We start from the raw sequence: 26,330 nt of genomic DNA on the forward strand, positions 1-26,330 counted from the left end.
TTTTTTTTTTGACAGGGCTTCACTATGTAATCCAGGATAGCCTCAAACTCTCAGTGATCCTCTTGCCTCGGCTTCTCAGGTGCCTCAATCACAGGTGGGCACCACCATGCCTGGCCCTAATGAAGTCTTATTCCTGTCCCAGCTTCTCCTCATCCTCCGTGTTACGGAATAGTGGAGAAACAAGTAGGGAAATGGTTCCTTGTTAAGAAAAGCTACCGGGCTCACAAAGGTCAAATTTAAGTAAGGCATGATTCCACCAGTGAGTTTCTTAGGGGCAGGTGTGGGGCAGTGTTAGTTACGTTTCTCTCATCGCTGAGACAAAATATCCGACGCCCAAAGCTACAAGGGAAGGGGTTCATTTGGCTCACATTCAGTTTGTAGAGGTTTCAGTCCAACATCAGCTGACTCCGAGGCTGGGATGGCAAAGAAGCATCACAGAAACAACATGGTGTGCACAAGGCAGCAAAGGCAGCGAGAGGGTTTAACAGCATCTTTCTGCCCTTTTTATCTTACTCAGACTACCAGGGATTAAGGTGGGGGGGGCCAAACCAGTCACTCACGTGTAGTTGTTTAGTAATCGCACCCCTCTGATCCTAGCATCACACATTCCAGGTTCAGCTACCTTTGACCAAATGGGGCTGCGGGGGGACACCCAGACCCAAACCATAACAGGCAAGATGTAAGAGTGGAGAAAAAGAGTCAATGGGAGAGGTGTGACTGGTCCATTGTCTTTAACAATGAAAAATAGAGCTCGTGCGACAGGGAAAATGTTCAAGATACCTAGAGTGCGTGTATACTGTCCTCTTCCTTTCTCATTCTTGGACAGAGCAAGGGGTGCTATGCACATCTCTCGAGTTTGACAGTGCCTTACAGACATGTGAACACTAGCCTTTTGCCTAAGGTTTCTGAAGGTGAGATTTTCACTGGCTCTCCCATGGCTGGGATATGCAAAGGAGAGTAGGGCTGTTTTTAAGGATGTCAAAAATGCTGTACCTTTAATCCCAGGGCCCTGAGCCCTCAGAGAATCCAAAGACCCCAGCAGTTGCTGTGGCTTTGAATAATAGAGAAGACAGGAAAGCTGGCAGGACAGGAAGCCTGGGCTTGTCCTGAAGGCCACTAAGAATATAAAAAACTAGAGGTTGGACATTTCTCTCTTTATTCCAAGATAGCAGGCAACTGGCTTAGCTTGCTCTGGGAGAAGGAAAGAGATGTGAAAAAGATATGGAATTAGAAATTTTATTTTGGAATTAGAATTTTAAATGGGGCTGTCAGTTCCTCAAAATGTTAACCACAGAAGTCCAGTATGACCCAGTATTCTACTCTTAAGCACATGTGCCTAAGAAAAATGAAAATATGTCTACACAAATGTTTAAGGCAGCTTTACTCACAATAGCTAAAAAGTAGAAACAACCCAAAGGTCCAGAAGTTGATGAATGAGCAAAGAAAATATAGTATGTTTGTGCAATGGAATATAATTCAGCCTTAGAAAGGAACAGGTAGGGTATGACTTGGCTGAACCTTGAAAACATTAAGCTACATGAAAAAGTCACAGAACCCCACATATTATGTAGTTCCATGTATATGAAATGGCCAGAATAGGTTAATCCACAGAAACAGAAAATAACTGATGCTTGCTTAAGACTGGAAAGTATGAGAGAAGTATGTATGAGGAAATTGCTTAAAGGGTGTAGGTTTCATTTTGGAAAGAAAATGTTTAAAAATTGATGGTAGTATTAGTCATGCCACTGTGTGCATACCATTTAAATGGATGAACTTCATGGTATGGGAATTATACCCCCAAATCTGTTAGAAAACATGGGACTAGACTGAGTGACCTGCAAATTGTGAAACTGGACTTTGATATAATGAGGGAATGAGGATCACACACTACCTAACGGGGGGTTGACAGAATGCTATTGGTGACAGTTACTAGAAAAAGAAAACATTTCAATACACTGAGTCTCCTCAATCAAACTGGTGACATGAGAATGGGCAGGACCTAAAACTGTCAGAAACAAGGCAACACGAGGCAATTTCCTTGTTCACCTCTTCTGGTTCACAGACTGTCTTTCTCCCTCAGCTTGTCACTGCATAACAAAGAGCTGAAGAAAGAATCAGATGAGAAAGGAAAACAGGCCTAGAGTCCTGGTCTTGCTTCCAGTCTCTTCTCCAGGCTGGTTGGTGGACCCAACCTCAGGTGTGCCTGTGGATACACAGGCATCTTTTCTCAAGTGAGTCCCTGTTACGTCAGACAACTCTAAGAGTAGAGAGGGGAAGCCCCTGAGACCCACTACGGTGTGCTGATCCATGGCTGACCTCATTTGTAGGATAACAGTGAAAAGGACAACATAGACCTAAGGGACACCCTGAGCTCTTCCTCAAGTCCTTTCTCTTCCCTGGTTCTGGCTCAGGGAGCCCAGAGGGAGACAAAACTGTTGGACCCTGTGCTGGATTAGCTAATGGTCAACTTGGAACACCCAGCTGAACTGAGTCAACGTGGTTCTGGACATTCTCAGGTGGAAGACCCATCTGAGGACTGTTGCCAGTGTCATAGAAAGAGCTGGAGGGGAAGATTGCATATTGTTGATTCTCTTGGAGAACTTTGCTGTGGCTGGTTTTCCTCATACAAACTCAGCTGTTCTCATTGTCAGAGGAGCTAGAGTCCTTGCTTTTGTTGGGAATGGCTACTGTTCTCATCAGGGGAGCACTGGTCTTCACCTTGAGTGTCTCTTCTTGGCTCCAGTGCAGATCCCTCAGCCGTTTGTAAAAATCCTTCACCCTACTGACGCAGACTTTCTAGCTTCCACCACTGTCCTTTAGGCCTTCTCAGCGCAGATCCTCGATCTGGACTTGCATGAGGTGTTGCCATGGGCTCTAGGCCTCTGGCTGGACTTGTGGAGGACACTGCCTTGGGCTCTAGGCCCCAGCTGGACTTGTGTGGGACATTGCTGTGGGATCCCGGCCCTCGGCTGGATTCTTTGGGTCTCTAGCATGTGGATAGATCTCTTATATTCCTCCACATTTGATTTTTTGCATAAATATTATAAAATAATCCTGTAAACTCTGTGTGCTGTATTAAATCTATTCCCTTGCAACCCCCAAGACCCCAACTATGAGGTATGTTATAAGATAAACCTGGTGAGGCCCTCAGCAAGTGGGCACTGAAGAATTCTGCAAAGCCAGCCAGTTTCCCCTGGGACTCCTTAACCAGTACTAATCAGGACAATAGCATGTGCCCAGGACTAAACTCAGGAGGGAATCTGCCTTTTGAAGTCTGGGCTGATGATATCCTTTGGTCTTCAGACCCAGGGAAGCAGATAAAATGTTTGGTCCAAGTTGAGTAGACTTCTAAACTCAAATAAAGGAAATCAGACTTTCTTGCAAATTACTCTTTGGTTTCAGCTCAGTTTTGAAATATGAAAGGATGATTCGTTTCTTCAAATATAGCTCAAAGTAGAAAAGGACCCAATTGACTCATGTTTTGGGGTCAGGTTCTGGATGCACATCAGAATCCCCTGGGGAACTTTAAAGTCATATAAGTGCTTTGGCACTACCCAAACCATCTGACGAAAAATCTCCATGGCTGAAGTCCAGGAATTTGCATTTTTTCAAAACATATCAGGTGGTTCTGAGGTTACTAGTCCCGCTCCAATTTGGTGGATCAGTACTAGTGATTCCTGGGGCTTGATGATGCTGGTGACAGCAGACCCTGAAGAAGAGTAAGAAGGAAAAGAGGGAGGTTAGAAACCAAGGACAAACTTTGCCTGTTTCAAGATGTGGCTTTTGTCTGCCCATGCTGCTTAGATTTTCTAGCACTAAGACAAGTTGATATAACGATACGCAATTTGCCAATGAGGCAGCAGGGTGGAGACACTCAGAATCTACTGAACCTGGTGGAGCAGCAGAGTTGAAGGCAGGTCTGCTTTTAGGGAGTGGAGTATCATGGGAAATAGAGCTGCTGATATGCAGGACAGAAAGTTGGCTCAAGTGCCCTCCTTGTGTGATTTGACTGTTCTGAGCTTTGATGTAAATTTTATACAGAATGCCTATAATTCTTGAATTAAGTGATTAATATAAAACAGAGCCTTCTGGGCCTTTTTTTTTTTCTCAAAATTAGTGACTTCTATTTAACAACCATCTTTACTCTGAACTCTGTGCCAGGTTTGGTAGAAAAAACCAAACCAAAACAAAAAAGCTAATATGCATGTATTTCTTTCCTACCTGTTACTCTGGAATCTTAAGGCTTTGTGTCTATAACGCCCAAGTATTCACCCAATGGGGGAAGTTTTTTGGATGTTGTGTTCTTGCTATTTAGGATACAGAGGTGCACAAAATATCGTCTCTCTGCGAGGGGCTCATGTCCAGCGGGGAGTATGACAGACGAACAGAATTATTATCCCAGAAGGTGGTGAGTTCAGGACCAGAGAATGCGTCTTCCAGCCTGCTGTGACAACCTGCCTCTGGGGAGACACGAGGGCCTGTGTCTCAGCCTGAAATGGGATACCGGTGGTGATAGTGGGGGCAGGATTGTGCCGCAACAACAGTAACTACTAGGCTCCTGTACACCATAGAAGGGGACTAATTAATTCTAAATGAAGTGGTCTAAGAGGTCTCCCTTGTTTTATAAAAGAAGAAACTGAAGTTTAAAGGAGTTAAAATGCAGATCTCCCTTGGGAAAGTGCAGAGCCTTCAGGAGCAGCAGGGGGAAGAGGACAGAGGGCTGCTCCTCCTTGGCAGCAGCCATTCCTGCCTTCTCTGTTCCCCTCCGCCCCTCACTTCTGCTCAGACCTTTGCTCCTTCCTTCCTGCCCTCGAGCATACTGAGCAGCCAAGGATCCAACACTTTGGAAACAGATCTCTGTCCAAATCTGTTTCATTCCTTGAGTAAATCACTTCTTCTCTTGGTGCCTGTTTCATTACCTGTACCATGAGGGTCATAAACACCTTGCCTTATGGGGTCGTGGTGCAGATTGTTGTTACATGCAAACTGCTCAGTACAGGGCCTGCTGGCACACAAAGATTGCAAAATCTTTTAAATTACAAAACAAAGTATGAAAAAGAAAGTAGAGGTTACCCAAATACTGAGTCCAAGAATAAATGCTCTCTATGGCTCTCTGAACACAACTATATAAATGTAAATTTAGTAAGTACTGTTATATCAGGATACAGTTCAATGAGCTACTTTTATCACTCACTAAAGATATTTTGGGTATCTTTTCATGTCAATAATCATAGAACTCCTAATTATTTGTAGAGACTGATTTGCATTTCATCGTATGGATACACCACATTTAAGTCATCTGCTAGAGATGGCTACTTAAGTTGTTTCCGATATAAGTACCTTTCAGTTTTACAAAACACTGGCACCAAGAAACATGGCATGGAGCCAGCTCTGGGCTCTTGTCTGACTGTTTCCTTGGGGCAACTTGCTGTAAATGAATCAAAGGGTACATACCCGAGGACACGTGTCCCAGTAAGTAACTCATGCTGGGAAAAAGGTTGGCTAATCAGCCAGTGTGACAGAATCGACATGAATATGGCTTTTGCAGTAACTCAGGGCTTGGCTATAAGAATTTGTGGGAGGGTAAATATCTGGAGGGTGTCCCTGTCTACTTGTTTCAAACACATTGTTCCTATGCTCTGAGGTAATTTTTCTGACCCAAAGTGGGACTCTATGAGAGAATTTACAGACCTCTGAGAGCCCTACAATTTCTCTGAGTTGCTGGATTTTCTGTGAACTCAGATTGGGGGAAGTTCAATTGGTTGAAAAATGTCACACGACTTTTGAGAAACCTTCTGAGGGTATAATGCGCATGGGTATTTCACATCAGTATGGCTTGAGGTAGATTTTTCCAGGCCGCAAACTTTCCTTAACCCCTGACAGTGAGTATCTTCCATAGCAAATGAGGCTAGGATGTGAAGCAAGAAACAGGCCAGGAGCAGCCCCCAAAGCCTATCCCAGTTAGTGAATAGTACTGGATGGATAGAGTGTGAAGAAATGGCCGTAAGAGGACTGAGTCAAGGCCTGATGGCTGAGGCTGGCTCCTCTGAGGTACAGGTAGGGAAGTAAAGATGTGGACCCCCAACCTAAAGCAGAGGCTAGAAAATCTACACATTTCCTTCCAACTCACCTTCCTGTACCCCAGAGGCAGCTTTAGGGTGGAGTAGGTAAAGACTGACCCAGGAGAACCAGTGGAACATGACACCTAAGGCCGCTTTCAGTCACTAACTGAAGGGAAAAGCAGAAACAGGCTAATGTCTTCAGAGATCTAAACACTGCCAGAGCAGTTTCAAGCACTTTGTGTATATTAACCTATTTGTTTCACAACAACCTTGGGAGGCAGGTGCTGTTATCATTCCTATTTTATAAATAATAAGGAAGCTGAGGCCCAGAGATGATAGATGATTTGGTGAAGATCTCAGATCAAGTAAATGGGAAAGCTGAGAACCAGCCATATGTTGGCTCTAGGGTTCTTTATTTACCACCGCTTCTCTTCATTATGATGATATTGTTTTTAATAACGGGCACTTAATTGCAACCAGATACTCTTAAGATAAGCAGCTCAGACGTGGGGTGACTCTAGAGAAATGAATGGCATCAATTTTGAGCAGGTTGATCAAAGTTTGTTTGTATTTTAGTTACCTTATGCAGGTTGGCAAGTGCTCTACCATTGACCTATACCACCAGCCTCCAAAGTGAAGTTTCTTAAGGGTGATCAAAAGCTGATTAAGCAACAGGAGTGAATGAAGCCCCACCTGGCCTGGGGTTGGGACCAAGAATATCATCTTTAGAGACTAAGGATGCCAGCTGGGGGATTTGTGATGTCATCTGACCTCAGCATGCTTTGCATTGAAAGTAGGATGCATGCTGGCATCTTCGCTTTTATTCTTTGTCAATTCCAGCTCCTTTCCTTTCCCCTTTGTCTCCTGTCCCTCCTGCATAGGCTGCAACTACTTTGTACCCAATAGACATACACACCTGTCATTTTGGGACAGTTGATCTGATAACTAGAATGGCTACTAAGTGACTAATGGGTGGACAGCAAATTTGAATCCAGATGGGATGGAGAAGGATGACACGGTTTCATGCTTCAGTGGTTTGTGCTGCACTTTTGACAGTAATTTGTGTCTTTTGGGTTTTTTGTTTTGTTTTGGTACTGGGGACTGAACTCAGGACCTTGCTCTTGTGAGGCTGGAGGTGGCACCACTAAGCTAAATCCCTGGCTGTTTTGTTTTGTTTTTGGAAGAGGAGCTATGACTAAAAGTCATAATAGCACTGTATAATCAGTCTTCGCGTTTTAAGGGTAGGGTGATGTCTAGGTCATTTCTGTATTCTCCATAATGCCTAGTGGGTACAATAGGCACTCGATGAATGTTTAATAAAGAGGGTAATTAAATATTTATGATGTGTTGACCTGTCTAGTTAGAAACCACACTGGAACATTGTTCTATGTTTTGTTTTCAATTTGACTAAATAGTCAGAAATGTTTAACTTGAGGTATAAAAAGAATTGCTTTCTACTAGAAAGTTGTTTGTTCTGAAATTAGCAAAGAGTGAGACTTCTATCTTAAAAACAAAACAAAACATGATATATCAAAAAGAAATCCTTTCTAAATATCCCCTAAATAAGTTATCTTGTATAAGTTCAGCTTTTTAGTAGCTCAATAGTTATGGATACAAGAAACCCATAGAACAACAACAACAAAAAAAATGCCAGAATTTTTTTTCTTTTTTATTGAGTTTATTGGTACAATCTAGGTCTATAATACAGTTACATTCATTAAATGCCAGAATTTTAATTGTGCAAGTTAAAAAAAAATGTAGCTAATTTTGACATTATGGAAAATTCCAAAATTTAGATCTTCAAACTGGCACAATTTTAATTCAGTTATTTTAACTTTCAAGAGATACAAAAATTAAACACTAAGTTTTAAAAGTTAAAAATTTAAGTAATAAAAATGTAAGAAATAAAAAATCTTAACTCAATTTAAAAGTTTTAATGTCATTCATAACTAATAACATGGCTGGATTTATAGCTATTAGAGCTTAAAGTAAATTAATAAACCATTGCTTCCTAGCAATACACTAATATTACATTTATTGCAGGCTTCCTAGGTTCTAGGCGTTGTGCTAAGCACTTGAGATATTCTGCCTTATTTAGTCTTTACTCCCTTTACTCGGAAGAAACAGGTTCAGTGAAACCAGATGCCATACCTAGGATCAGACAGCTAAGAAAACTGGAACCTGGGTCTGGCTGGCTCCAGGTCTTGGGGCTTTCTCCTATTCTTCACAACTATGCACACATTTCTCAAGACAGCTGGATTTTTTTTCCTTTCTAGTCATCTGAAATGAAGCAATCCTTACAGCAGTGAGTCCCCAGTGTTTTCACTTTTCAGTCTTTTCCTAAATGCCATAATCATCAAGTTTTGAAGTTCCTACACAACTTCAGTGTCCCGGAAACAGATCATTCTGCTTGGTTTCATGCACGCTAACATTCACAACTTACCCCAAGCTTGGTAAGTCATATATGACCAGGAAGAAGTGAAGCTTGACAAATGAAGCTCATTCTCCTTCATGTGCCACTGCTGACAGTAAGTTTTTCATTATTTAGGCCTGATGTGGCATTTTCTCCAGATTTTACAACAACAATGAACGTTTTCCTATTCAGTTTCACTTATGTAAATGTTGTCTCTGAGTAACTTCTCCTGAGCTTTCTCTTTTCATTTCTCTCCATGGCAGAGCACTGAGGTTAAAAACAGTCTTTTGTGTCTGTTGAAGGCTGGACACTTGATCTTAAGGCAGGCAGCCACACGTTTCCCAAGAAGAAGCCAAGATGCTGAGAGGGGAACCCTACATCTGGGGGATTTGGTAGTTACCGATAACCCCAGAATGCTGACCAAAGCCCCACTTGTTATGCCAAAACTTCACTTGAAGTATGTTAAACTCAGTTATCAGAATGTATAGATATAAACTGGAATCCTTTTGGAAGGCTTTCCAACAGTCCAAATCTCTTAATGATTTCATGTCTGAAGAAGCATGAACAATGGATTGATTTGGCCCATTTTTTTTCTAATGCTATATCATTTATCATCATGCAGCTCTAAGCCCACAGCTGCTTAATCTGAGACCATAAATTAACCGCTTCTACAAGTTAGGGCCTCTGCTAGGAGGGAGACCAGGGAAAAACAGAAAAATTAACAGAAAAAAATTATTTGATTCAGTTAAGTTCAAGTTCAGGCTGAAATCCATAGGTGGCTGAATGAAGCTTCATAAACTCCCTCATTTTTGGCATTTGTATGTAGCCTCATACATTAAGACTTAGCATTTCCTTAAAAGTGCATGAAAGTCCCTGGAAGGTAAACAATTGATCTCAGACTTTTTTAAAAGTATAATTTATTTGAAATAGGTAAGGTGTTTACAAGTCTCACAATCAAAGGGTACAAAAGTTGTACGATAAAATTTTCTCCCAACTTGTCACCTTAGAGGTAGGCAGTTTTATTAGTTTCTCATGCATCCTTCTAGTTATATAGTTTTTTCATATGTAAACAAAAATGCGTATTATTTTTCTCTCCTAAAGTGTAAAAATTATATCTGGAAAGTTACAAGGAGCTAAAGGTGTAGGGAAAGTGGGAAGGGTAGGGGAAAGCTAATAAGGGAAAAGAAAAAAATATGAGAAAATGAAAAAATGGAAATGAAGTATTTGTAAAGGTGAAGGGCGGGCAGGGACAAGAGTAAAAAATGAGAACCAAGACCTGTCATGTAAAGGTACAAGTCCCAATGATGAATGTAACTGTACTGTATATCTAAAATGTACCAATAAACTCAATGAGAAAAAAAAGAAAGTTACATACCATATAATGTACAAATTAAGTGTGCTGTATAAGTATTCCTACCAAGAATCTAACATGAAAAGCAATTATTCATAGTATGCCTATTTTATATTCAATGAACATAATGTACAAAGTGTAATGTGACATACTCTTTGTTCCACATCTTTTTTCCTTAAGAGTAAACACATCTTGAAGATATGCTCCATCAGTACAGATATTCTGTGACTACCTGCTGTCTTCCAATGTCTGGATGTGCCAACACCTTTATTTAACTTCCCACTGATAGACATTTAGGTTGTTTCCAGTGTTTTGTTATTATGAATAAAGCTACAATGAATAACTTCATACACATCATTTTGTACATATGAGAATATAGCTGTAGGGTCAATTTTAGAAATGGAATTGCAGGGATGTTTATAATTTTGGTAGCTATCACCAAATTATCCTCCCCAGTAACTGTACCACTTTATAGTCCTACCAGTAATGTAGGGGAGCACAGATTTTTTTTTATTTTAAATTTTTATTGGTCCACGTTTGCAGTACATGACGGTCACTTAACAAAGGGGAGATGTTAGACATAAAAGCAGACTTTGTTGGAAATGGGGAAGGGGATAAGGAGGAGAGAAAGGAGGGTAAGGGAGGGAGCCAAAACGATCAAAATGACCAAGACATGGTATATCCATGTACCAATCCCCCAAGTGAAAGTAACTGATGTATTATTGCAAACATACAGTAACAGAAAAATTAAAAAGAATGGAGATGAGATAAATCAAAACCTCCCTTTAAGTTGAATTTGATTAGACTAAGCAGTCAAACCACACACATTAAAAAATATACACTTTCTTGAATAATAAGTGTTGTCATGTTTGTTTTAAAACCACAGATTTTTCTAGGGTCCCGCCCAGCTCTAGGCCTTAATCCTCTATCTGACTTAGTTCCAGGCTCCTCATTTCCCTCTCAGAACTTGAAAGGCTGAACTGTATCGAGTTCAACGTGTACTGGGATGTAAACTGGATGTGAACATCCATGTTTACAGAGCCCAGAAGGGGGCGTTCTTTAAGGACAGCCCTTTTGTTTCCCTAGTTCTCTCCGGCTCCACCCCTTCTCTCCACCCTTGCTTCCGCAGATCTTTAATTATGGATGACAGAATTTTGACTCTTTTCTTGGTATTGTCCGAAAAGAAGCTACAGTGTGCAAGAGAATGAAATTGTCAATAAAATTATTTTTAAATAATTAAGTTCTGTGTTTTTCTCATCATGCAAAGTTGAAAAGTATGCTGTGTAAACATAGAAGCTATGAAAAAGAAAAAATAACTAAGAAGAGGAATACTCTCTACTGGGAGGTTAAACTGGGAGTGTTCTTTAAAACATGAGAAAATAAGAAAATGAACAGGCAAGTATATTGAGGAACAGAATAAATAGGAATGTTCTATTAAATTAATACAGGCTCAAAAAGGGACAAATACAGAATTACATATCATCTTCACTTATGTCATTTATGAAACACAACACAAGTGGGTAAAGTGCCTGTCAAATCCAATGCCACAGAAAGTATGATTTTGGAATCCAGTAAACGTGCATTTTTTGCTCAGCCAGAGTCACAAATTATTGTATAAATAAACACATACAAGCAGATAACAGAAGGAATTCAGTTGGAAAATCTGTTTCTTCAGTCTTGATGTGTACCAAAACAAAGAAGATGCTAATAAATGGTCAAAAGAGAAAGAAAATTCTGGGACTTCCTGAGAGGCCATCTGAACCTAAAAGTCTCTCGAAAACAGTATCTTGGGAGGTCCCTGTAGTGATAAGAGCCAGTGGCATTCAAGAGTTCAAGCAGTGATGATGAACCTTTTCTGGCACAGAAGAGGACCCAGTGCAGCCAGAAGTCAAGGTACACTGTTAGACTCTCCAGAAAGAACATGTAATTATGCAAGTACAGTAGCAAAGTGAAGTTTCTACTCAAGAGAATACATAGGGCTGGGGATTTAGCTCAGTGGTTCCACTTGCCTGCCTCACAAGAGCAAGGTCCAGAGTTCAATCCCTGATACCAAAAAAAAAAAGAGAGAGAAAACATAGAAAAGAAAGTTCCAGACATGTTTCATCATGCAGTTAGCAATAAGGCTGCCAGTTAGTAATGGATTGACTCACTGTACCCTGGGAAAACCATGGATCTCCTTTGGAGAAAACACAAAATAAGTCAAAACCAAAGTCAGCCATAGACCAAATACTTAATGGTGGTGTTTGTCCAAAGCCTTATGTAGTAGATATACAGCATGTAGTAAATCACATGAACAACGCTAAGAGGCTATGGGAAAGATAATCTAGAAACAGACACAACACAGTTTCTGACTTCTGGGAGACTCACATTTGTTCTAGTTGCTACATAGAAAAAAATGTATTAAATGAAAATTTCAAAGTGCATAGTAGATACATTATATTTTTTTATCTCTGGGGAAAATTTATATACAGAGACTATCTTTAGAATACATGGACAAAGGCAACATCTGTTGCCCGTAGGAAGGAAAAGTGGATAGCTAGGAGGATGGGATGGAAGTATTTTTTATTGTTTTCTATTAGACCATTTGAATTTTGAATCATGGAAGAGTGTGAATTCAAAACTCAATACTATTTAGATCAGAAAAGAAAAAGGACTTCTAAGCCATAAAAGACACTATATAGAAAATCATCAGATCACACAGCAAAGGCAAATAAATCAGTGTAAACATAATGCTAGCAAAGGAATTCAAGAGCTATTTTCCCCAGTTCTCTCAAATACTGATTTCTTGTAACTAAAATTGCTTTGATTATAAACGCATGTAAGTACACTCCACTGACATTATGTCTTGTGTGTACACTCAATGCCGAGCATGGTGCAAGGCACTCATAATATGCAAAGGCACTTGAATATTTTTTGAATGAATGAATTTCTGAAAGTACAGCTATAAATTGCACTCTAGAAGGACAGGAGGTAAGTTGAAGAAATCTGAGAGCTGCTATTTCCTACTATGGACATGTTATGTAAGCCCTCTGCTTCCTCAGCTATTAAATGAATACAGTAATAGGGGTTTCCTGAAGGGTTGTTGGAAATGAGATTACATGAACAAGGTACACACAGTTGTAAAGCTGATATTTATATGCACCCGACACTGTAACAGACCTTTGAAATTTGAGGATAACATTACTCAAGTCAGCTGAACTAGTGAGTCGGTTAAATAAGTTTAAGATCCATACAATCCAATGCTTCCTATCTGTAACAATACTTACAGGGGATACTAAGCACCTCACAAATAGTATATGCTTTCCTGAACCCAAACAAGCAGTTAAGTAGCAGCGTTTTAACAGCTATTATAGCTTCAAAAGAGATAATTCACAACCACACTTACCTAACAAGAAGACACCGCAGGCTCAAAATAAATAGAAACAAGTCACACCTGAATACTGTTGCAATGCTGGGACTGTCAACAGGGCAGAAGACACACGGAGGCACTGAGTGGAGGCGATGGGCACTTCTGCAAGAGCTAACCATTCTTCAGGGATTCTCAACCGGCTCCTCATTCAGAAGTGTCTTTTGTCTCTTTCATGAATGCTCAGTCTCCGTTCTTGAAGGGCCACGGTTTCCTTCCAGGCTCCCCCTTCTACTGCATCTTTCTTTGGCTTCCACTCTCTCTTCTTTTCCCAGGTTCCTTTTCCAGTGCTTGGGCCTCTGAAGTCCAACATCATCTGCATCCCACGAGCCTTTTCACTCCCAAACTCCCAAACCATGGGCTGAGAACCCCTGCTTGAAGATCACAAGTTTTGGTACTGGTTACGTCTCCTCAAATTGTATATCTGGAGTGTGATAAAAGTATATTAATATCATGGATGGGGGTCTGGAAAAAAGGAACAAGAAATCTAAGAGAAGCAAAGCTCATATTTGCCAGACCACATAATAACTTTGCAATAAGAGAAAGAGGCAGATGACATTTATGACAGATTTCCCTTACATGATGAAAGTGACTAACCATTCCTATTTGCCTAGGAATGTACTGGTTTTAAAACTGAATGATGAGCTAGGTGTGGTGGCACACGCCTGTAATCCCGGCACATGAAAGGCTGAGGCAAGAGGATCGCCGCAAGTTCAAGGCCAGCTTGGCCTACATAGTGAACTCAAGGTTAGGTGGCACTACAAGAAAAACCCAAGAAATAAAAAATAAAACTGATGATGCCCTGAGAAATCCCTCAGTCCTGAGCAAACTGAGAGGTTTGGTCCTCTCAGACCAGTGATAGCAAACCTTTTAGAGACCGAGTGCCAAACTGCAACCCAAAACCCACTTATCTCAAAGTGCCAACACTCTGATTAAACTGAATACTGAGCTTTTAGTTTAGAAAAACAACTCTACATTAACATCTTTTGTCTTAAAAGAAAAGCACAATGACAGGTGTGCCATAGGTTCACCACCCCTGGCTCAGGCAACACAAATACTTACTACTTAGCTTTATAGCACAAATGAATGCTACGAACCACATAATGCAATCTGTCTGTAGCAAAATGGGTTGACGTTAACAGGTTAAGGGTCCATGGTTAGGCTAGGTTGCCCACAAACTTGATTTGTCATCAGCTGTGTGTTTTTGGACACTACATCATCATCATCTTGGCCCTCTGGTTTCTCGGCTATAAAATGGGAATGAGTCTAATATTTGTCTTTGACATTTTTTGGTGGTGGTTGGAGGGAGTTAAATGAAATACTTCACACTACACATGAAAGCAGTAAACAGTGCCTGACAGACAACATTGCAGAATTAATTAATTAGCTATCCATCCGTCTAAGTGAGTTGCTCCCCTGTTACAGGGAGCTGTTGGGATTCAGGGCAATGGAAGTTTGCTTAGCAAAGAGAAGCCACCTCTTCCCGCTTTGCCTTTCCCCTTTTGCTCCACAAGCTGTTCACCACTGTCTACTCTGGAGGGCCATCCTAAACCCCCTCAGACTGTGGCAGGAGTTCTTAGAGTTGTAAGGCGAAGACCAGCAGTTCTCACAACTGGCCTCTAAAATGAGGGAAGTGATGACTGATACATTTGTTCTCGCTTTAGCTTTTTGTTTCCTATTCCTTCGACTTTCCAGTCCCTTCTGATATTCTTACCATTTTGTTTCCTTGAGTTCAAATCTTGGGTGTTACATTTTTCCACATCTATCACACTCACTAGAGAAAAAGAAATCAGTTTTTAATTTCCATATTGTACGGCTCTCTATCCCACAAAATGACTGGGGTTTAAATTCCAAATTCCCAGGGAACATTTTTAATCTCCTGGGAATTTCTTAATTCCAGGGACACAACCCATAACGTTAATTACTTCAACAGTTTAGGACACCAGCTTTTTGCTCTTAGATTTTCTTTCAGAGTATATGCTTTTATTTTTCCATCCTTCCCTCAGAGATAGAAAGTGCCACATTCCAAGGTACGATGTAATCTGTTGTTCCCCTCCCCCTTCCTCTTTGTAATACTGGAGACTGAACCCAGAACCTCACAAGTGATAGGCAAGGGCTCACTGACCTACATTTATCAGCCTTTGAAAAATTTTTGAGACAGGTTCTTGCTGACCTTGGACATTCCATCAGTCTCCTAAGTCACTGGGCTTACAGGTATGCGCTTACCATGTCTGGCTATCTGTTGGTTTTTTAGCCATTCCTAGACAACTGATCTTTTATTCCCAAGGAAATATTCCCAGTGTGAATCGGAAAATAATCATTTCCTTGTGAAATTCACTCCATCCTTGGATCTGTTATTGAAACTTGAATTTCAAATCCTGGCTCAGTTCAGATAAGTTCTTTGAAACCACTGATTCCTACCCACTAAGACCACTTTTCCAGATCCACCCACGCTTGTGGGGATTATGGAGAATTCCTCAATAACTATGGGAACTCCCTTCTATATTCCACCTCCTTATTTGACATCAGATATCTCTATATAGGGGCCATCATTGGATCTCTTGATGTGTATCTCAATGTACTAGGGAAAATGCTTGCTCTGAATTATCTTGAAATGGGAGGAAATTATTTGAATATATTTATTTCCCTGGATTTTAATTGTTCCTCTGGTTAAGTAAATAAACACATTTAAATTATTTCTAAAATTGCTTAACATCCACCTCCAGAAATCTTGCAAAATACTCTATGGTAAAAATACCACAGCTCTAGAGACGGAACTATGTTGACTAGTCAGGGTACCAGAGACTAGCTCAATGCAAAGTTATAACCAAAACCAGCAGGCATTAGTGCTTTCACTTCTGTAAATCTGTACTTGTGCATGTTGGAAAGAAACTTTATGACACTGATTCTTCTTCAACCTCTACACATAGTGATTCTCCAAACCCTCACTACCGTCCATCTGATCTTCACCCAGCAACCTCACTCAGCTTCATTGGATTGCTGATGAATCCTGGGGCTTCTCTGTGTCACGTAGCAAAACTCAGACAACTTCTCTGCAGCCATTATCCAACTCTCCCTCCTCAAAAATTCTATTACAAGGGTAATAGACCTTCCAATGTGGGCGACACTGTAGAACAGCAAAATGGGCAGGACTGAAGGAAAAGATGGCATAGTTTTACCCAGTAACACAACTAAAATTCACTTTGCATAATTGAAAATGGGCCTGGAAATAAAAAGCTAACAGGAAACAGCATAAAACAGTCTTTTCCAGGGATTTCAACTTGAATTTTGAGTAGGACATTTCTTGTGATGTGGCACTGTCCGACAAATGGCAAGATATTTAGCATTTCTGGCTTTGCATTTTCTGGTGACAACAATACCACCTTCACACTTCCCCACACCCCCAGTGAAAACCATCATAATGAAGGAAATACCATCTTTTCTTAGGCAGAATAGGACCAGTGCCACAACACAGAACAACGGGATGAGTCCCACCATCATAAAATGATTCCTCTTATTTGTGGAAGATACAGCAGGTGGTTCTGAAAAACAAAAAACAAAACAAAACTGACTAAAGATAAAATTTTTGTGGGAAGTGTCAGGAAAATAATCAATCTTGAAGTTTGTTTAATTTCAGGTTAATCTTCTTAAGCACTAGTCTTCTTCAAGTAATCTTCTTAAGCAGCTCCTGGCCGGTGAGAGGCCGAAATGATGAGATAGCTCTGATCACGAGATGAGGGCCGCATGGAATAGTGCAGGAAGCCCAGGTTTTGCACAGAGACCTGTGGCTGAATCCTACTGCCAATGACCAGCTTTGAGATTTCTAGCAAGTCCTTTAACCAGCTTACCAAACGGAAATTCTAAGTTTATCAGGCTAATGTTTGTAAAGTGCTTAGCACAGTACCACAGGAGTGTCTGCTTGATACTAAAGGGTGGCCTTACTTACGTCATTTCCTCTTGCTTTTTTTCTTTTGTTTTGCTTTGAGACAGGGTCTTTCTATGCAGTTCAAGCTGGCCTTGAGCTCACTATGTAGCCCAGGCTGGCCTCTGTTTCCTTACTTCTTACCTGTTTCCTGTGATTGTGAGATTGTGAGCTGTGTCCTATTTTCCTATGAATAACTAATGCTTATATACTGCCTGGCATGTAGAGAATATTCAGTAAATATCTGCTGAATGTTTATTAAGTAGCAATATGACCTGGATGAATGGAGGTGAGGAAACAACATGCATTTTTAAATATAGTATTATCTTTTATTCAACCATCACTGTGATGAGGAGACATCAGGCATAGCAGGTGATAATGTTAAGCATATTTTAATTGACACATTGATAATATTACCTGGGACGATCAACTCAGCTCTACTGTTTTCCTCAGAACCTGATCTCCGAAAAGTGCAGTAGAAAATCTCATTAGCTGTTGCATTGATTCTCAGCGTGCTGGTCACGTTGAACAATTTCTCCTCCGTCTGGGATGTGGTGATGATGGTGTTGCCACTTAGGATTTGGTGGTCACTGCTTGTCCAGATGACTTCAGCCTCAGGGTAACCCTCAGCCTGACATGTTAGTTCATGTTCAGAGGTGACTGGATCCGTGGAAATTCGTTGGTTGATTTTGAGATACGGGGCTAGGTGATGAACAAAAGAAGCCAGGGATTTCTTAGTATAAAACAGACTTGTGGCTTGGTGCTATCTATATTAGAAACAATATCAAGCAGGCTGGTTCTCAGAGAAATGAACTTACTATTCCTCCTCCTCAGTGGTGGGGAACCTCTCTGCTAGTCTGCCTTAACTTTTTTTGTTCAAACTTTGGCCAACTTTGTGACCAAAGAAACAACTACTTTGTTACACAATCATGTTGGTTCCAGCACTCTGGGATACTGACAGGAGCTCACAAATTCAAGCCTAGCCCAGGCAACATAGTAAATTAAGCAAGACCCTGTCTCAAAATGAAAGATAAAAAAGGGCTGGGGATGTAGATTAGTGTGAAGTTCAACAAAGCATGTTGGTATGTTTATTAGGCTCAAACTAAATGCTGAAATTAATTTAAAATAATTCTTCATCTTTAAGCCAGTATTCTTTCTATCCAAATATATAATGTCTGTTCAAGTATTTGTACATTTCTCAGTAAAGTGCTATATTTTTTACCTAGGACCCTATTTCTTCTTAAATTTCTTCTTGAATATTTCCTTTTGATGTTGTCAAGCTGTCTTTATAAACATAAACCTCTCCAGCTGGAAAGCACTGTTTTCTTAGACTTTACTTAATACCCTGATTTTGATGTATCACTTGCTTTTTCAACTTTGAGTCATATGATCAGAAATTAGTTATGAAAATATGTTCTATGTCATTTGTAAAAATTAATACATGTTTCTAGTGATAATTTAAAAATTTTAAATGTACTTATAAATTTTAGGATACTTTTAGATTTACAAAAATGTTCCAAAAATGGTACCATTACTCTATATTCCTTACCCAGCTTCCCCCATTATTCACATCTTACATTACCACAGTGCAGTCAACATAACAAAAACACTTAGTACATTACTATTAACTAAATCCCATACCTTATCCATTCCACCAGATTTTTCCCTAATGTGCTCTTTCTGTACTATAAATTCTAATAAATTTTTTGATAATTGGTTTGGGACCCTTTTTTTCTCATTGAGTTTATTGATACTTTTTAAGTATACAGTACAGTTACAATTATCATTGGGATCTTATACCTTTACATGACAGATCTTGGTTCTCATTACTATTCTAGTAAGTTGTTCGATGCACACAGATAGCATAAGATCTTTGTTCATGTTTACTCATTACAAACACATTAACCTGTTTTTTTGTGGGTTTTTTGTTTTGTTTTGGTACCAGGGATTGAAGTCAAGATCTCATGCTTGCGAGGCAGGCAGCAGCACCACTGAGCTAAATCCCAAGCTTGACATCAACCTGTTTTTATTCAGCTGCATAATCATTATTTTATTACTAAAACTTTAGTGAGCCACTAATGGTCAGAGCCTTAATTCTCCATTCCTTTACCAGGACATAACAAAAACTCCATGACATATTATTTTCAGAGACTTAACACAAAGCCGGTAGGATAAGACAAAACTGAAAAAAATATGGATATGATGTTTTAGAGCTGTTAAATTAAGGAAACTACCACCAATTAAATCAATAAAATTATAATTTCAAAACACACAAATAATGATTTTTGAGTACTTGAAATCTCAATCTTGTACCTGTCATGTTTAAGAACCACTTAAAAATGGAAACTGTAGTTATACATCATGACATAAAAATTTCCTGAAATAATATTACCATAATAGGGCCCAATTCATATAGCATATAGCTTGATTTCTGGGCAGTTAAAATTTAAGGCCTAAAAGTTACTCTTAACGTAAAATGTTAGGGATAAATGTTTTTCTTACCCTTCTGTCATCAGTTTTAGTAAAAGATTATTAAAGGAGGATAGCATTAGGAGGAGTAGGGAGGATACTGTTTCACACAAAGGAACACGAATAAATGTGGTATATCTCTAAGGCCAATTACAGAAGGGATGCATTCCAGAAGGGATGATTAAATATCCACTACATCAGTTTCTGGAATGGGGCACACACATGAGGGTACACAGGAAAATATCAGAATTTCCACTTACATGTACTTTTATCATATCAATTAAATAATTTAAGCCTCCTAAGTTTTGCTAGTTGGTGTTGGGTCTCATTCTGTCACATAAGGGTCTTACTGAAGAAGGGGAATCTTATAATACCATAGAGAAGATGGCTCTTATTTATTTTTAACTAAAATAACTGTATAAAATGACTTAATTAAAAAGCATCCTATAAAGAAACAGAATTGAAGATAATACTAATAATTCAAATAGAAATTAATGGGTAATGTCAGAAGTGACTTTTTATCAACTACTCTATAAGGTTAAAATCAGTAAGTACTTAACTGGATCTGACAAAGTATTTTCTAAAACCCTTTAATGTTATTAAAACCAGCTACTTTTGTTAATGATGATTTTCAAGATATATTATGCCTCAACATATTAGCTAAGGATGATAGGGAAGCACCACAATTAGGAAGACATTAAAATATTGTTTGTTAAATTTTATTTCATCCTTTAAAATGTATTTTATATTTTCAGAATGCATAATTTTAGATTGAACCATATGAAATTAGTGATAGTTATCCCCTTTTGCCCCTCAAAAATGACAACTTGCTATGATGCAATGTGTATATTAGTACAAAGTATATTCCTTATAATTTACACAAACACACTAGCTTTTCAGATGGAGTGGGTAATCAAAACTTTTTGCAGACCACTGGTTTATTACCTCTAGAGAAATATACTGATGTTAGTTAATCAAAACCAAAAAAGCTCAAGATCATTTTAAAGCCATTACACAACTTGATACATTCTCTAAAGGTACAAAGATAGGCAGCAAAATATGGTTATGAGGGGCACAGACTTCAGAGCTAGACTACTTGTGTTTAGAATCTGGTGTCACCACTTACAAGCTAGGTGGACTTGAGCAAATTGATTAATTTCTTTGGGCCTCAGTTTCCTAATCCCTAAAATGGGAAGAATTATGCTGTTAGATCACTGACAGACCAGCTGAAAGATACATTCTGATTTCAGCCAGGGGCTGTGGCACAGGCCTATAATCCCAGCACTTGGGAGGCTGAAGCAAGAGGATCACCATGAATTTAAGGCCAGCCTGGGCTAAACAGTGAGTTCAAGATCAGCTTGAACTACACAGAAAGACCCTGGTTCAAACAAACAAACAAACAAACAAATAAATAAATAAATTCTGATTTCTACAATAGTAAAATAAGAAAAATATTAATCTTAGACATAACAATGCATCTACCCCACAGAATTAAATGGATTATGATTACAAAAAGCTTAGTTCTGGACTTAATAAGTACTGCGTAAGTTTTTTTTAATTACTACTACTACTACTACTACCACTAGTAATACCTGAGTAATACTGCTACTGCTAAAGTGTACTTTCATGGTATTCTTAAGAAAGTACAGTTCCTACAGAAAGTACAGTGTTTTTGGAAATAAATTTTCACATATTAAAACCTGCTCATGTTCAAAAATTTCAAGCTAATCCTATTGGAGGAAATCAATCATTTATTCAACAAATATTTTTTGTGTGCTCATCATACTACATACATTTTACTATATGTCAAGTCCTAAGGATATAACAATGAATAAAACAGACTATACCTCTGCCCTGGTAGTTTGTTTATGTTTTAGACAAAGGAGAAAGAAAAAAGGGCCCAACTATGATGCTCTACATGATAGTGATAGATGCAAAAGGGAACAGTTAAACAGGGCTGGGGAGTTTAGAGGCAAGGAGTTGGTGGGGGAATGATAGCAGCTAATCTCTGGCCCACATGACTGAATAGCTTTATCAAGATAGCTAGCTTTGCATCACATTGTCCTTTCAGCAGCCTGATCCCATTTTAAGGCCCTGAAGATATTAAATGGTCATTTTACTTTCCATGATATTAACATTCAATTTTCAATTGAACATCAGATGCCTGAGAATCTGGTATTTAAACTAACAAATACAAAAGGTGTGATAACACTCACAGTGATAAATGAGTTAACATAAAACCAAACCCTTTCAAATTTCAGTTTTGAAATGCTTCACCTTCAAAATCCCACGGAGTAAACTCCCTGTGGGGAAGCTGCATTACCACACATTTGCAGTGATGGGAAGAGAAGCCCAGAGGGATTACTGTGAAATAATTTGCATATGGGGGTGACTCAGGACTTCTACTTCCTTGGGGGTGCAGAACTTCTCACACAAGCCACCAAGTTTCCAAGGGGCACTGGGGGCACTGCTTTGGTGCAAGTGAAGCCTGTCTGCTGCTGTGTTTTCAGTGTAGAAGTTGCAGACTCTTGGTTTAGCTCAACTCAACTTCCAAAACCACTGAATGCAAATGACAAGATCGATTGGAACTATGGTGCCTATTTAGTTCAGTAATGTGTTTTATAAGATAAAAGGGGATGGTCAAATAAATCAGATCTTCAAGCCTGCTTGGTCATCTTCTTTACATCAAAGACTTTTCCTTGAAAAACCCATCATTGAAGATTTCCTATTATGTTGAAGCAATATTACAGAGTCAAGATAACCCAGAATAATCTCTTTATCACTACAAAGGACACACCCAAAGTAGTCCCCTGAATACTCTCAACAAGCTGATGAGAGGCTTCTGAGGATAGAAACTTAAATTCTATGCTTTCTTCTTTACTGCCAGGATTGTGCTCTTATTTTCCACACGTCAGATCTAGCAATGCTGGCTTTCATGGGCTTGAGGCTTGAAAACTGCTTTAAATGCCTTAGAATAAAACAAATGCCTGATATTTGCTGAAGAACTAAAGAAAAGTTGCAAATATAAACAACCCCAAACTAAGCATGCTTTCATAAAATTCATGAAGAAACTATGATAAAATATAAACAAATTAAGTCTACTTTACAAGCGACACTTTCTTAACAATGTTTCTTAACACTTTCTTAACAAGCAAGCATCAGAGAAGCAGTAACATACCATAAAAGGGGTGCATTTCTCCTAATCTCTATATAATTTCATTTTTGTGTTTATAATTTTCAGCACTTCTTCATGATAAATACAAACATTTTTACTTATATTACTGACCCTAAGACTGGTGGTAGTAGTTAGTTGAGGAACAAAAAGATCAAGGGGAGACAATTTAATTCTAGTTAATATTAAAAAGTTATCCTAAAAATAAAAGCAGCCGGTAGATAATCTCTAAACTGTGACAGACAGAATAGGTTTCAGCTCAATAGAGGGGAGAAATTGCAACAGTCTCTGGAAGGGGGTTCCAAAAAACAGGGACATCACTGTGGGAAGTCTAAGAATAGCAGATCCTTCAGGGGATTTCTGGGCTTTGCAGGAGTTTGGATCAGCTTCTCCAACCTGGGATCCTTTCGGCTCTCAACTCTGTGAAACTCAACAGTGAAAGCAGCGGTGGTCAGCGAAGGTGTTTTCCTTCTCTTAACCAGTACCAACCTAAAACTTTGAACTCAAGTGACCTGATGACACATTTGTGGGTCATTATCCAGGAATTAACACTTACAGTTCCTCTTCAACACTCCAAGATAACAGTGGTATACACTGAGGTGAATTATGCCTGGTGAGCACAGCCTGAAAAAGTGGTTACTTCCATATTTAATGTGACCATTTTTGCCTTTATCAGTTGACTTCAAGTTTTTCTGAATGTGAACCTTACAACGGGCTTTGCTTTTAATATATTTATTTGGGTTTGATACAGAGAAGCTCCGAGGAAGGAAAATATGTCTGACCTAATAGAATAAATAATAGCAAGTGAATAAAAAAATTCTGCAGGGACATATAAATAGTGCTTACTATATTCAGATCATGATGGTGACTGTAGGAGGGACATTTCTGCAATTCATTTTATTCCCTTCCATAGTGTCCAGATTATTTGTAAATACATTTATTATTTTTATAACAAGAAAAATGTTTTTTGTTTTTGTTTTTGTTTTTTGGTACCAGGGATCGAACTCAGGACCTCACACTTGTGAGGCAGGTGGTAGCACCACTGAGTTAAAACCCCGACCCTAATAAGAAAAATGTTGAAACCTGGAATTTACTTTTTGGAAAACCGAACATACAGTATAGAATATGGCTCTGGGTCCCCAGGGACTCTCAAATAAGAAGTGCTCGAATATCACCCAAAGGATGAGTGAGTGAAAAAATGAATGAACAGACTGCTGCCGTTCTGTTGGAAAGTAAGTCTGCACTTCCAAGCATGAAAAGCTCTCAACACTTGACCTATTACAGATAAAGGTCAAGCCTCTCTCGCTATAGTAGTTCTTACCATTGACTTTCAAAGTAATCCGCTTGTAGTCCGCACCACCATAACTGATGATGCAGCAGTAAACTCCTTCGTCCTGCAGTTTCACATCTGTGATCTGAAGCACAGCATTTCCCTTAAAGAGCTGGTCTTTGAGCAGCTGGGCCCTATGCCTGAAGCTGCTATGCTGAACCTCGGGATCTTCCTTTCCGTGCACAAACTGAATAATGTGCTTATCCTCCTTGTCCCAGTAGACAGATAAGGAAAGCAGGTCCAGTTGATTTTCTACTTGGAAGTTGCATTCAATTGTTACGTTGCTGCCATATTCTACAACATACAGGTCCTTGGGAACTGTGATAGTAAATGCTGAAAAGAAAGATGGCCCATTTTCAGAAGATACAAATATTTACAAAATAAGTATAAAATTTATAATCACTTTAACTAAAGAACTGTAAGATAATTATACTTAAGAATTTACTTGCCTAAAACACACATTTTATCCAGCAGACTGGAAAGATATTTTGAGACAGTATAAACTGACCCTTGCATTCAAATAATAAAAACAGCTAAACAAATTGTCCTATAATTCATAAATACACATTTCTTTTTTTTTTTTTTTTTTTGGTACCGGGGGTGGAACTCTGGTCCTTGCACTTGCGAGGCAGGCAGCAGAACCACTGAGCCAAATCCCCGGCCTAAATACACATTTCTATAAAAATGCAGTGATGCAATATTTATAACCAGACCTATTTGGTTTCATTTAGACGTCCCAGGAAGGTCATCTGATTGGATAAATGTCTGCCTTCCATGTAGTGTGGATGGTAGATTCTAACAGTCTTCCCTTCTTACTGTCTTAAAGTATTGATCAGCTATCCTGCTGGAGGTTCACAGGTATGAAAATTTATGGAGGACCTCAGGATGTTGCCAGTATTGTTACCCTGACAATTTCCATGTTTACGGAAATTCTTAGAAAATCTTCATCAGGAAAAGCAGGTCACAGAGCAATGCAGATAGAATGATTCAGACCTTGCTTAAAATAAACAAAAGTATATCTACAGATAATTTTCTCAGAAATTTTCAGTAGTTTTCCCTGGGAAATGGGCAATGGGCTAATTCAGTATTGTCTATGTTCTTTATATCTTTACATAATAACACAGGTGACTTCCAAGAATGAAAATGCATATGAAATAAAGAAAAAATAGACTGTTTGGTCTATAAGACCCACATCCATTTAAAAATTATTATTTTAGGTTTTGCATTCATAGATAAAACATTCACAATATAGAATTCAATGACAGGATTTGGTGTCTTACCATGCAGCAAATGATAGTAGGCTATGAATATAAAGATGTCAAATATCCTCATCTTTCTGGGATGACCTAATTGTGGGACACACAGAAAGAGGATTGTTTCATTCAATAATGGAACCCTCAGTATGACAGCAGAGACTTGATAGTTCTAACTGAAATAGTCCTGATAACCAGCTAATGACTGATGTGTAAGCGTGGAAACACAGCACAGAATCTGGAATGTCAATGCCTTCATTTAATAGTCCAGAGCTATATAAAGCCAAGTAGAAAGATGTTAATAAGATGAAAATTTTTAAATTCAGTTAAAGGCCCTGAAAAAATTGTAACATACACTCAAAAGGAGCCAAGAAGAAAACAGCTTACCCATATCCACTTATCTATTTTATGTTTTTTTCTGCATTGTAACATATTTAGAAATCCAAACCTGCCATATGTAAAAATTTAAAGAAAGAGAATCTGACTTCCACTTCTCCTATACATCAAAAGTCCTCCCTTTCCAACATACACCTTTCATCTTACATTTAACCATTCAAGACTTCACTACATCAAACTGACCAGCTTCATCTTTCTCCCTCTTATTCCAAATTGCAGACCCTATTTTCTCAAGATTCCACTAGGAATTGGGTGGGGGGGGGATAGTGTCTCATGCCCGTCTTCCAGTGGTAGCTGTCTTTCTATTCGTCATTATGTCATCTTGCTTAAGATTTTACCAATTCTTTTAATCAACAAATATTGAGCACCTCCCTGTGCCAGGCACTACTGTACTTCACAAACTGCAGATATAGCAGGGAGCTGGAAAGAAATTTCATTCTGCTCTGGTAGCTTATATTCAAGTAAAAGATGATTTGCACTTTATGTAAATCTGTACATTTATTAGCATATTTTCTTTTATGTTTGATAAGAAATTCAGTTTATTCTCTTAGTGTCA

The 26,330-nt window shown here is 39.0% G+C and overlaps 1 protein-coding gene across 5 annotated transcripts in view; it reads right to left on the bottom strand.

Annotated features, from left to right (window-relative positions):
* Positions 1-12,566: 12,566 nt before the first annotated feature.
* The window catches only part of Cd274 (CD274 molecule), a 155,701-nt gene continuing 141,937 nt past the window's right edge, over positions 12,567-26,330 (bottom strand). For 3 of the 5 annotated variants that reach the window (XM_010620832.3, XM_010620831.2, XM_010620835.3), the window contains 6 exons: positions 25,406-25,471; positions 24,117-24,458; positions 17,572-17,856; positions 16,667-16,774; positions 14,947-15,006; positions 12,567-13,656 (listed from right to left, as the gene is read on the bottom strand). In XM_010620832.3, coding sequence (XP_010619134.1) covers positions 13,634-13,656; positions 14,947-15,006; positions 16,667-16,774; positions 17,572-17,856; positions 24,117-24,458; positions 25,406-25,457 — 870 coding nt within the window. In that variant the 5' untranslated portion in view covers positions 25,458-25,471 and the 3' untranslated portion in view covers positions 12,567-13,633. The remainder of the gene's footprint in view (positions 13,657-14,946; positions 15,007-16,666; positions 16,775-17,571; positions 17,857-24,116; positions 24,459-25,405; positions 25,472-26,330) is intronic. The other 2 variants (XM_010620833.3, XM_010620834.3) reach the window with 1 other exon arrangement.

The sequence above is a fragment of the Fukomys damarensis genome, unplaced genomic scaffold, assembly GCF_012274545.1.
Source record: "Fukomys damarensis isolate Sample0158 unplaced genomic scaffold, DMR_v1.0_HiC HiC_scaffold_31, whole genome shotgun sequence".
NCBI classification, from domain to species: domain Eukaryota; kingdom Metazoa; phylum Chordata; class Mammalia; order Rodentia; family Bathyergidae; genus Fukomys; species Fukomys damarensis.